Source organism: Dromaius novaehollandiae, chromosome 4 (genome assembly GCF_036370855.1).
Source record: "Dromaius novaehollandiae isolate bDroNov1 chromosome 4, bDroNov1.hap1, whole genome shotgun sequence".
In the NCBI taxonomy this organism is placed as follows: Eukaryota; Metazoa; Chordata; class Aves; order Casuariiformes; family Dromaiidae; genus Dromaius; species Dromaius novaehollandiae.
Genome location: NC_088101.1, coordinates 9,004,189 through 9,017,153, shown reverse-complemented (window position 1 = coordinate 9,017,153; position 12,965 = coordinate 9,004,189). Strand labels below are relative to the sequence as shown.

At 38.6% G+C, this 12,965-nt stretch overlaps 1 protein-coding gene across 4 annotated transcripts in view; it reads right to left on the bottom strand.

Annotated features, from left to right (window-relative positions):
• PTPN13 (protein tyrosine phosphatase non-receptor type 13) overlaps positions 1 to 12,965 on the bottom strand; it is a 131,494-nt gene that overhangs the window by 2,973 nt on the left and 115,556 nt on the right. For all 4 annotated transcript variants that reach the window (XM_064510373.1, XM_026102770.2, XM_026102771.2 and 1 more), the window contains 13 exons: positions 12,433 to 12,591; positions 11,575 to 11,746; positions 11,248 to 11,458; positions 10,460 to 10,530; positions 8,798 to 8,859; positions 7,917 to 8,073; positions 7,396 to 7,572; positions 5,859 to 5,938; positions 4,544 to 4,599; positions 3,380 to 3,483; positions 1,967 to 2,115; positions 1,258 to 1,348; positions 328 to 665 (listed from right to left, as the gene is read on the bottom strand). In XM_064510373.1, coding sequence (XP_064366443.1) covers positions 328 to 665; positions 1,258 to 1,348; positions 1,967 to 2,115; positions 3,380 to 3,483; positions 4,544 to 4,599; positions 5,859 to 5,938; positions 7,396 to 7,572; positions 7,917 to 8,073; positions 8,798 to 8,859; positions 10,460 to 10,530; positions 11,248 to 11,458; positions 11,575 to 11,746; positions 12,433 to 12,591 — 1,827 coding nt within the window. The remainder of the gene's footprint in view (positions 1 to 327; positions 666 to 1,257; positions 1,349 to 1,966; positions 2,116 to 3,379; positions 3,484 to 4,543; positions 4,600 to 5,858; positions 5,939 to 7,395; positions 7,573 to 7,916; positions 8,074 to 8,797; positions 8,860 to 10,459; positions 10,531 to 11,247; positions 11,459 to 11,574; positions 11,747 to 12,432; positions 12,592 to 12,965) is intronic.

The following is a 12,965-nucleotide window of genomic DNA, read 5'->3' as shown; positions in this document are numbered from 1 at the left end:
CCAGACTGAGTTATTAGAGATCTTCATGCCTACATATCTTTCTGTTTCTGTGGCCAAAGGCATCTAGGGAAGCACATTTAAAATCTCATTAACATCATTAAATCATGCCCTGGACCAAAGGCCTTCTCCTGTAACCATCGAATGGCAGCACAAGCTGTAAGAAGGAAGCGTTGCCTAATAGCAATCATCAGACAAGGAGGAGAAACTCCAAGTTACTGCTCAATGTGTAGACATTGTGACTGAAAGCAGGCAAGGCAGACGTTTGAAGACAGAAATGCCAACACTCAAAATAAATTCTCAGCATGCAGAAGAATTCAATTCACTTACTTGGATCTCTTCTAGCTCCAGCACTCTAACGACAAAGCCCTTCAGCTGCTGGAATCTTACAAGAGCGAGCCGGAGTCTATCGTTTATCATGGTGGTTTTACTGAGTACATCTGGCCAATAACGCTGGCATTTTATCTTTTCTCCTTCAACCTCCTGAGTCATCATGGCAATCACAGTACAGTTTTGTTCCCAAACCATCTGCCAGAAGTCTGCTACAGTAGTAGGGAGAGGTCCTTGACATGCAATGTAGACGAACTCTTCATTCCCTACTGGCATGCGAATGAAGCTGGCATTGATGTATCCACCTTCAGTCCCGAGAGGTACTCTAGTGGTATCATCTGCAATCCCAACACAAACAAAATTACTTTTATGTTATGCACGCACATAATTAAACCCTCCTAACAAGAGAACTAATCTGACCAACGAGACAGGCAGGGTATCTGACTTCAGCTAGAGCACCTCTGGACCTCAGGTTGAAAGTTTCTCACTGAGAGCTAGCCTTTGCCAGTTCTCGCTTCTCATCTGCATAACCTCGCAGCCAAAACAAACAGAATTTTGATGCAGAAAGATTACTGACAGTAGTATACATATCTGTTATACCAAATTTACATGGGTAAAATGGAAGAAAGCTGTCTGGCTCCATACATTCACATGTATTTCATCCTGTTTCAAGCAGGATCTGCTGAAACAACTGAAAAAAATTTTTAAATATCCATCTCTACTCACGACATTAGTCACTTGCTCACTGATCTTTAACTATGAACGTTCGCTTTACATGTTTGGAAAATGAGCAACAGATACTCTGGGGTTTTTTGACCACCCAGCAGCAGAACTAGGACTGAGAATCAAAACGTGTTTCTTCTGATCCAATTCATCAGACCATAAGGGTGGAGACAAAAGAAAAGCACGGAACATCAGATTGGGACTTACATGGAAGTATGTTTTTATATCTGTTCTTCTTCCTATTCTCTTTTGCTTGTCCAATCAAACACTGATCCAAAGGTTTTAACTCTTGAAGATTCTGTAAACAAATAATTACATATTCAGTAGAACGTGCTGAACAGTAACAAACATCAAGAGCAGCTATATTATCAAGTCTCTAATAGACACAAAACAGGAAAAACTACTAATGTGGTTATGCAAAACAATTCAGTCACAGAAACAAATCTCATTTCACATAGCTCAGAAAACACAACACTTGGGGTAGTGGGGGGAGCAGGGGGAGAGGGAACTGTTATCCATTAAATACTTTAGCTCATTCTCCAGAAAAAGAGGTGGTTTAACATGGCTGACTGTTAAAACCGTGAAAAAACTCTTTCCACATTCTCCAATGCTGCAGCTGGATTTCGTAGTGGTTATTTAATCTTCTCCGTGTCTGTTAACTTCATACTCATTTAAGAATCTTCCAGAAATAATAAAATGTAAATGCACTTCTGAATTGAGCTGCAGTTCAACCTAATCTTATCTCTCAGCTGCTTGTGGGGGAAGGGAGAGACATTTGGTAAAGAAGTCTTTTCACTCCTTTGAAGAGCTGCGGTATTTAAGGCAGTGATGAATCAACCATTCAACTGTTTCATATTGTTAAAAGGCAAAATTTTAGAAAAAAAAAAAGGACTTAAAAGGACAGATAGTTACTTACTTCAATCTCTTTAGAAGGGACACCCTGTTCCAACAGCCCCCGCAACATCCTGATGACTGACTTCAACCTGGCTCCTGTGTACTTGCCTCCAGGAAGCACTTTCACCATAGGGAGTGCAGAGAGCTCTTCATTTGTCACTAAAGGACAATCTAGCAGAAGAACAAGACTGATTTACGTGTTCACATAAATAGCTAAAATATAGAAATGTCAACTGCAGTGCAGTGTTACGATTTCCTTATTACTGCTCTATATGGTTTTCTTGTTATGCATCCTGACTCATATACCATTATTATATTTTTTTAAGAAGCCATGACCAATAAAGCACCCTTGAGGGAAGCAATCTTTTCACCACTGTTTGCTGCCCTTTATCTCTAGAATCCATCCATATACCCTAGGCAGTACAGAGATGACCTAGTTGCTAGGCATGTAAAAACAAATAAAACAAAAACGATACAAAAGTAAAATCAGCTTTGGTCAATCCAGGAACTAGGAAGAGTACTTACTTGAAGTCCCAATAAATACACTGAAACAAACACATCAAGCGTAATTCTTAGTATAAGATGGACAAGATGGATGAATATACACACAAGGATGAATTCAGGACTTTGCACTTAAACACCACAGCCTGTGACTCTGTTTTTAGCACTTCACGTCAAAATGTATTTTAAGTGGCAATTGTAAGATGTGCTAAATGCACTGTTTTCCAATAAAACTTGCTTTATATCAAGGCAAATGGCCTTCAGTATTCCTCTGAAACACAGTAAAATTAATAAACCCAAAGTCTCTCTGGCATCACAACTGAAAGTGTCCTAAATCTGCTGACTTAGTTAAAAGGTTTTCACAGATTTTTTTTTTTCATTTAATGAACATTACTCACACAAATCTGCTGTATATGAATTTCAGGAGTTGAAATTTCTAACATTATTTCAAAAAGTAAAGGCTAGATTCTGCCAAATGCATCAAATTTAGTAGTATTCCACTCTGCCAAATTGAGCAACAGTGGAAAACTGAGGCTCAATGTAAAGGGAAAATATTGTGTACTTTGAGCATGGAGTATCTGATATGTCAAGCATATACAAGATATTGATCTGATCACAGTCAAACGATACAAATCATCATCTGTTGTTAGAGCTTTTGTCAAATAGGTAATGTGGAAGAAAATCTCAGCTAGTTTCAACTCTGACTACCGGCCCAACGCTGCCAATACTTGTTCCTATAACTGTCACAACTGGTTTATGTTCAGCTGTAAAGATCCTTTCTAGTGGGTTGCTGAGCTGTTTAATTTCCCATTGTACCTATCAGAATTAGACCCTCAAAGCATATCCAGGACATTTTTGAATGCACTTCTGACATTCTGCGTATTTAATACGATCCTCAATTTTGCACTGATTGTTTATTTATTGAAGTTCTTGCCTTTATGTACATGTTCCTGGTTTATTGATTCAATTGGGAGCTCATCACTTCCCCATGTGATTTCATCTTCATCTGCTTGGCTCAGGGGAGGTTGTGGAGGTGACCTAAAAAGGACAAGAAATGGAAGTAAAAAAGAAAACCTGGAGATACCAACACATTTGGAATCCAAGACATTGCCAGAAAGTAATTTATAACTGCAAGTATTCTGGGCTGGATGCATACCACTGATCTTGAAATAAAAACTTTTCCTTTTTTAAATTAGTAATGGAGGTTGGAAAACGATAATGGCAGGGAAACAGCTGGGAAGATATGAACCTAGTAATATTTTCATTGCAAGTACATTTCAAAGGCAAAGTAGCCAAACTGTATCCTGAAACAGATCTCTACCTTTCAAAATTCACTATCTATGCACTAGAATGTGTACTTCTAATAGCTATTTTTTAAGATTTGTTGAACATGGTGATAAACATATGAAGTATTTACATGTCAGAACGTCACTTTTCATGCCAAGATTTTAACCAAGCTTCCCAAAAATTTAATGAGAAAGAAAAAAAAAAAAAAAAGTATATGCACCTTGGCTGAAGCTTTACTTAGACTGAGAATTAGAATTACCTAGCTCAGAGACAGAAACCTGGGAATTTCCAAGACTGAACTAGGTGGCTCAAAGGGATAGCCTATCACTTGGCCAGGTTTATCCTTAGTTTTCCGTATAAAAAAATAAAGCCTCAAAGCACCTAAGTGGGAACAGATGGATCAGTGGACTATGTAGGCACTGTGCTCCACAGCCAGGGGAAAACACATTAAGGAAGCTTGTCAAGGTTCAAACTGAAGACAGTATTCGTCGGAACTTTTTTTCACATTAAAATACCAAATTGTTAGTACAACACTAATTAAGTTCTTTGGCGTTATCTGAACACATCTCCCAGGTATTTGTTACAACCACATACCAAAGGAATAAATTCAGCCAGGGTAGGGTAAACCATACAATAACTTACTAAAATTCAGGCAAATTACGACCTCTTGGATAATAAGAATGGATAGAAAGCAATTCAACAAGACATTCCACAGGTATTTCACGGTTTGTTTGCATTACGACATATCCCTCTTCAGAGCTCCCACAGGGTACACGTTTGCTTTCAACCAGCACTGGAAAGAAAGCCTTACCTTTCTTGCGTAGCTTTCACTTCACAATGTTCTTCACAACCATTTATGTGTGTTGGCTAGTGGAAGAAAACACAGTAAGGTCATAGTTATAACACTCTTCCATAGTAAATTTTAAACTATGTGCACAGATACAAGGAGTATTTCTGAAGGGGACCAAGTTCAAAGACATTGCTCTTTTACACATCTCACTAACCCTAAAAACGGAAAGAGGACAATAACTGAGTATCTGTAAAGAGGCTCTACTGAAAACAAAGACAAAAGCCACCCTAAAATCCTTCCTGACTCATGGCAGCAGTAGCACCACCTAAAACTTATCCAATAGAGTTTTAATTCTTTAAAACCTTTAATGAGGAAAGTTCAACAGTGAACATAAATGCCTCGTTTCTGCCTCCTGTCAAGGCACCCACTCCTGTGCAGAACAGAACTGGGCTTTACCTCTAAATGGTAGTTATTCATATGTACGTATGCCTTCCTCAACAGAAGTTGAAGACTTGGCAGAGAACAGGACCTTTCAATTTTCTTTTTGAGAAGGAGAAACTCTCCAAAGTGATTTATATTTATCCATCTTAGAACAGTTTCCATCGATGTTTTCAAAGGGAATTTTACTTTTGGGTCACCTAGAGAACGCTGACACTGAGCCAGATTCCTGATTCGACTCTCAGCTCTAGTAACTGGAGAGAAAGCTGCAACAGCCAGGAGGTGCTCGATAGACAGAGGTCTACTAATTTGAAATATGAGATACAAAACCTGGACATCTAGACGGCTTTTGTCCTTGTTTTCAGTACAGCCTCTCTACAAATACTCAGTATTCTCCTTTTTCTTTTTTTAGGGTTAGTGAGATGTCTAAAAGAGTAATGGCTTTGAACTTGCAACTTACAAGTCAGTAAGGAGAGAAGAAACCTCAAATTGACATTTGAGATAGACAAATCTACACAGTATTCACCATGACTTGTTCCCTTGTTTGAGCGGGAATCAAGGAAACATCTTAGCCAAAATGCCTAAAATAACATTAAAAATGTATCATATCCCCTTTAAAAAAAAGCTGTTGGCTTTTACGTGAGAAACAGCTTGTACTAATTCTCTGCTTAGTTCTCTTGTACAGTTAATTTACCACCGAATAATCATACACTACCTCAGAAACAAATTTCTGTATACCGTTTACAGCTATCACTGACTATCACATGGCTTCATCGACACTGCACATAAGATAATTTTCCACAAGTTCTTTGCAAATAAAGAAAATAATAAATTGAAAGAAAGTGTCTGAGAAAGGGTAATCAGCAGACAAAGGTCTACCAGCTTCTTGCCAACTCACCTCTGAAAAATCTTCAGGTAAAGATGATCCGTCACAGTCTGTGTCTTCAGACTTGTCTTCTGTCAGCTTTCCATTCATCTCTAACAGAGCAACAAAGTCAGAAGATACAGAAAAATATTGTTAGAGGCAGGTTTCTCAAAAACAAGGCTTCTTTCTGCCTCCTTTTCATTCAGAAACAATGCACCTTTCAAATGTGCACGCAACTACAAAACTAGAAAGTGGTCAAATGTAGAAGACCTTAGATGCACATTTGCACTTAAGAACATTCATTGTATGGGAATTGCCATACATACACACACTGAAATACACCCAGGAGTCACATTCTCACAGATGTGAATGTTACACTAGTCTGGCACTATACAGGAATACAGGTGCTAGAGTAACTGAAAACCACTTTCAAGTCCCTTTGTTACCAGTGTGTTGTAAAAGGGGTCTTACTGCATAGGAGAATCAGGCTTTATGCTTCCTTCTTTTCAATCAGAACACATGTGATGAAACGCAAAGTCGCTTGTACAGCAAAGAGTATCTGTGCCACAGTGTAATGAATGGACAGACTAGCGTGAGTAAATTAACAGGTTCCTATGTCAACAGTTTTTCCTCCAATTCAATTGGAGAAAATTCCTCTAGTAGGTCTGAACTTGGGTTCTACTTGCTCTTCGTATGCTCTTCCTTTCCTCATTGAAACATACCGGATAAAATTTTACTTGCTGTAGCAACTCCCTGCAGTCTTACGGGTTCAATGCATCTTCAACCGCAAAGGCTAGATCCTAGCTAGAAGAAATTGAAGTACTGGATCTCCAATGATATTCCCAAGCTTTGGTTCAGGCTTAGCCATAAACTTAATGTTCCCTGGTTTCTACTATAGTAACATATGACAATAACCTAAATTGAAAGCCTTTTAGCAAAAGGGCTAAAATAATAACAATATTGGAAGGGATATCTTGAATTCTGGAGGGAACTTCTACAGCTGTGGCAAGTGTCTTGCTTGAACACTTGGAAGATACACATGTACTGTGACACTGCACAAGAAAAACAAATCCCTTTCCACACTAAATTTCAGTTAATAATAACTGCAGCTGAAGACATGGAATGAAAGAAAAGAAAGCTATACTGTCAGAAGATGATGCTGAGCTCCTTGAGGCTTACGTAAAAGAGACGAAGCAACCCGGCAAATGGTTTGGGTTTGCAGAGACCTCGAAACATTTCCAAGTTCTGCAATCTGCAGTCAATGAAACTTTGAAGCCTGACTGCACGTGCAGAACCAAGCACCTAAACATTAGTTTCGCTCACAAAATAATTCTAGAACAGGATACATTTTCCCAGATTACTGAAAGCAAAATCCAGATTTACCAAACAAACTTCCACTTCTGAATTGCATCTGAACTTCACTGGATAGAGCACCCATATATGAGTTCTCGTGGGGAAAACCTCACTTCACAAACCATTTCAACTTCACCTAAGTTAAATGCTTACTGAGCATCTTGTTTCAAGAGGTATTTTGTTGCTAATGACCTGTTTTTTCAATGGCTATCAGTACCTGGCAGATGATCATCCGACGTGGCATTCTTGAGATGCAGAAGGTTCTGGGCCTCTGATGTTGCATTATTGCGATTTAAAAGGTTCTGAGCTTCCTCATCTACAACGTCCAACAGATACTGAACAACTTCATTGTGATCATCCTCATCATAATACTCATCATCTGGAACCTCGGTTTCTAAAACAAAATGGCATAAAATGACAAATTTTCACAAAAGAGAATGAGAAAAAAAGAGGACGGACACCAAGAAGTATTCTAAGACCTTCTTTTTAAGGCATACATTCTGGCTGTTACATTTTTCCTTCATTTCACTCCTATACAGAATCTAATTTCTGCCATCTACTTCCGACATCAAATAATTCTTCTACAGCAGAGCACAGGACCTGGAGATGATCTTCTAAAAATGACTGCCAGCCTAACATTGACTTCTTTCAGCTTATTCAACAGTGCTATTGCCTTCCTTCTCTTGTACCCATGAAGTAAAAACTGAATAATGCTGCCTCAATCTCATCTCTTCTTACCTGATTTGTCACTGTGTTTAGACAAATCTGATATCTGATTGGTGAAGCCAAGGGAAGGGATATCTCTGTACCCTGTGAGATTCATTAATCCTTTTGTTTGATGGATATTATTTTCCGTATTTGCATGAGGCACTCCTAGGACGCCGTTGCCATTTACCTAACAAAGCAAAGCACAGTACAAATTAACTTGGGAGCCTGGCATTTTATTTTAGCAGCGAGCAACCCTTAAAAACCACAGGGCTCTACTTAGCAACAAATTAAAAAGAACCACAGTAAATTCATGTCTGTTACTCATCTGAGATAGCGGGGGGGGGGGGGTGGGGGGAGGACAGGATTCTACCTGTAATTTGGTAGTTTTTAGGTGCATTACAAGTTTTAAATGAAACAGAGAAAACAAAACCTGAGCATCTAAAAAATACCCCATGAAGATGAATAAGCAACTGCTACAAGAGAACACATGATAGTATTTCACATTTTTATTATATCCTCTATAAAACATATTCAGGTTTCAATACTCTTAGTCCCACATCATACCATTTCTCAGAAAAGACAAGGGAGAAAAAGAAACAAAACCATCAGGTGAGTCTAATACGTAATCACCGGCAGCAATTAGGGATAAAGTTTTCTGAATCACTGTCCTACATCCTTATCATAGGAACGCTGGCCTTTCTATAATGCAGTCCCAAGTAAAGAGAAGGTCAGTTCCAAAGATTTGTGTATTTATATTGACCACTGGTTACTTGCATCAACTGACAACATGAATTTGCATGTTTGATGTAATGCACTGTGAGATTTTTTCTATTTGCCTTTTTCTTTTTTAAACCTGCCTGAAGTATATTTTCTTTAGTCAACAGAAATGCACACAATCGAGTAACATATACCTTGGGCCCATAAGCATCAGTTGTCGTCTCTGTTTTACCACAGTGATCACCATGGGAACAGCCTAAACAAAATTGGGGGGTGGGGGGGAGAAAAAGATAACAACTTAACAGCAATATTTTAACAGTGATTCAATTAGCCCCATCAACAATTTTTGTTAAAAAACAAGATGTTTACGCTGTGAAATGAGTTACATTTCTGCCTGATATCTGGGCATTGCCACACTAACGTCCGAGTGACTACGTTTTATAACGTCTTTGTAACGGATCACAGAGTGCTCCTATTTCAGTGGGATCACAGAGGATGAATGTAAATAACCACCTCTGAACAAAAGACAAATGTTGATGACAAATAGCATAACACCACAACGGAAATGGCTGCGCTTTACAGAGAAACAGGACACGATTCCCTTTCCCTTGGAACGTACAGAATACAACCCTGCAATCATATACCACCAAGTGTAACAACAGTTAATGATATTCCTTCTCTTCAACAGCCATGGGCCTCCAAAGTTTTCAGAACCACTTTTTAAATACGCAGTGTACAACCAGAAGAGAGGTTTTGTACAAAAGTTATACAGATGTTAATTTCTCTTTTCTGTCCAACAGAGAAAAACTGTAGCTTTTTTTTTTTTTTTTTTTAAACCATCCAACACCTGTCTCTTTCTTCAAAAGGACATTCCCCACTTGGGAAAGAGAGTGATACTATGATTTAAAAGACCACCATCTATTTGAGATATCACATGACTGGTAAAATAAATGAGACAAAGTGGAATCAGTAGATACGATATACCTAGTCTTTAGTGAAGTTCAGGATTTTCTTATACATTATGCACTGATATAAGCAAAGAAAGATCTACATGAAATTACTGAAAGGTAATTGTATATCTAGCTGTGCACCTATACATGACTAGACATGTACAGAAAAGGAAGTCTAAAGTGGGGTCTTCCAGGATGTGGTTATAGGGCTCATTCCTAATCAGTATCTTCACTAATTATTTGAAATAAATGGTAGAGTATAGTTGTAAAATATGTGAGCAACAATAAACTGGAAGAGTTGCAATAATTTAATAAGGCAAGATAAATACTCACAATTATCTTGATTCATTAAGCAAAATGTGAAAAACAAGACTACAATGAATCAAGACAAATGCAAAGTGCCACATTTCAAAGGAGAAATTAAATATTTAAGGTAAGTTACAATCTAAGCAGTGGTTCCACACAGAAGCAAGTGCAGGCAGTAAAAGGGTCCCAAACCACCCAAAAGTGGGTTTGTTTGGTCTTGAAAGGTCTAAGGGGAGACCTAAAGCCATTTCATCTGCAACAGATTGAGATTTTCATACCTAGTCAGAGGAAACAGGACGGGGGGGGGGGAGGTGGACAGGAGGAGAATCAGTTGAACGTACACCTAGAAAGACTCAAGCTGGGTATTAGAGAAAAATTCTGAACTACAAGAAACACGGAAGCATAAAATGACTATTGCAGAATGTCTTTTAGTGGAGCTTTTAAAGCAAAGATCCAGGCAACGTGTGCTGGAGCTGATCTCAGTAAGTGGAGTCTGAGCGCAGCAACCAGACTAGGATGACATCTTAAGGCCCGTATCAGTTCCTTCATTCTTATGAACATATGCATGTCACTCCTGATAGGTAACCAAGCAATCCTTACCGTTAGCTTTCACTGACCACAGCTTTGAGCTATCAGGGCTTTTGGATTTTGGAATCACTGGGTGACCATCTCTATGAAAAGAAATGTTTACAGACATTTTTATATACAAACAAATAAATAAATAAAATCACGGTAGTCAGACATAAGTACATCAGCGTCCGACAACCAGTAAGACCACTAATCATGATTTCTAATAAGTGTGTTCTGGAGTGTTTAGAACATGCAGTGTTAGAAGTAAACCATTAGTAGTTAGGTTCCTATTTCCAAAAGCTTAGAAGACTTCATGAGAGCCCGTTTCATTCTAGACTCTGACAAAAGATTCAACCTCACAGTCTCAGGCCAGAGCTCAAAATCTAGAACTCTGGGAATTTTGCATCTGAAAATAAAGCCCTCCATGCCTCAAAACAGAGCACATATCTAGAACACTATGGCCAATGTTTTTCTTTAATCAAAAACAGTTTTATTAAACAGTGTTGATGATAACTATGTAAGCACACACAGTGTGAAGTAGGCAAAGAAAAAAAAAAAGAGAAGTGTAGAGAGAGTTCTAAAGAAAAGGATATTTTGACCAGTTTCATTCAAAACATATAAGCTCAACAAACAAGGGAAAGTGCTAAGGACAAAAACTGAGAATATACGGCCCCTTGTGGTGTCAACCCTGAATAATATGCCAGCTATTACCACTCTGGTGAACAAGCTATCATACCAGGAACATGTTTTGCCCATATATTCATACAATCATGCGAGAAAAATAAAGTCACAGGCAAGCATTTAATGCCAAAATATACCTGGTCGCTTTGAGCACCACTTCAGGAAGGGACGTTTCCAACATTCTTTTGGCTTCTTTCAGAGTCATTCCCTGCGTGCTTACTCCATTAATGTAATGGACAATATCTAATGCATGGAGACTCTCGTCTCTGGCAGCAGCTGATTTGGGGAGAACGTCACTAATATACACAACTTGGTAAAGGCTGTCGTGACCTCCTGATAAAGACAGACCTGTGCAGGAGAAAGAAAAGTATGTTCTTTCTTTGTAACTAACTTTTTTTTCTTTCACAACTAGACCAAGCAAAACATTCCACGTTAGAGCAAAAAGCAATATAACTTTGTGTTACCCAGCTCCTCCTTATGGCATGTTAGCGTAATATCAGGCAGTAAATGAGGCAACACTGGCATCTTGGGTAACTCCAGAACACGTCCTAGCACTAATCTGACAGTCTTTGGGGCAGCTCGGAGAAAATTTACTGCATCTGTATGACTCATGTTAGTGACATCCATGTCGTTAACCTGTAAATAAAAAACACCAGAAAACTCCTAGTTATGTTCCAAGTAGAACAGCATTACTGAGCAAACTGAATTACTACCACTCCTACTGTTGGCATTTCACATTAAAGGACAAAACTACAGATTCTTTGTAATGACAACAGTTGCAGCCCAACATACTTCTCCGGAGAGACAGAACACATGCACGTAACGGAGGTGCCACGAGTGAGGAAACAAGTTCATAGTCCAAATGTCAAAACATTAAGCATATTCAAAAGGTGTATAATTTGACTGTTCCTATTAACAAAAAAGTGAGATGATAATACTTTTTTAAGCTCAGATCTGAAAGTCTGACTCAGAACCTAATCCAACCAGGTATGTATTTGTCCACCTTTCTTAAGATTTAAAAGTATTCAGCAGGGTTTCAAAGCCCTGATCTAGCAATGACTCACACACATGCCCTATGTTATACTCGTCATTGGGACTAATAGTGACTAGAAGCCCCCATGCAAGTTTGCACTGGATCAGAAGCTAATACTATAATTAAGAAAATCTCTATCACATGATATAATTATGTAACTGCTGAACTCTACAGTGGGAAATTTGTTTACATTTACTTCCTAACAATATGTTAGCCACGGAAATTTTTTTGAGACTCAAAGTTGTCCTTTTCACACAATTCCTGTATCTGGAAATGCTAATTCTCTCACTTTTATAAGCCGGTCTCCAGGTCGTAGTCTCCCATCGCTTTTGGCAGGATCCTGAACAACATCATGAATGTAGCAGCCAATGTTATCATTTCCTTTGGTCACTGTAAAGCCCAGACTGCCCTTTTCTGACTTTGTCATAGTAACTTGAAGCTCTACTTCCTAGGGGAAGAAAACAGCACTTTACAATGTAGACAAACAGAAACAACCTGAACACTTTAATGAATTTAAGACAGTGAGAAATAGACAACTGATTTACCTATTTGTTTAACTGGAATAGAACTCTCAATAGTACCAAGACACCTGTCTTGGCAGGCTCAGGGAAGCAGCTTCAAGTAAGCAGCTCTAACGAGTTCAGATGGCCTACTCTTTTACATGGAACTAACCATGGGCCAAAGGCCTACGATCTAAACAAAGTTATGATGGCACGCTTTAGAGCTGACACCTTTTTTATCCTCAGTTAGCTGTCATATAGTAAAAGGCTCTGCATTTTTAAAGTAACGAGACTACACTGGCTATATCAAGAACTATTCAGC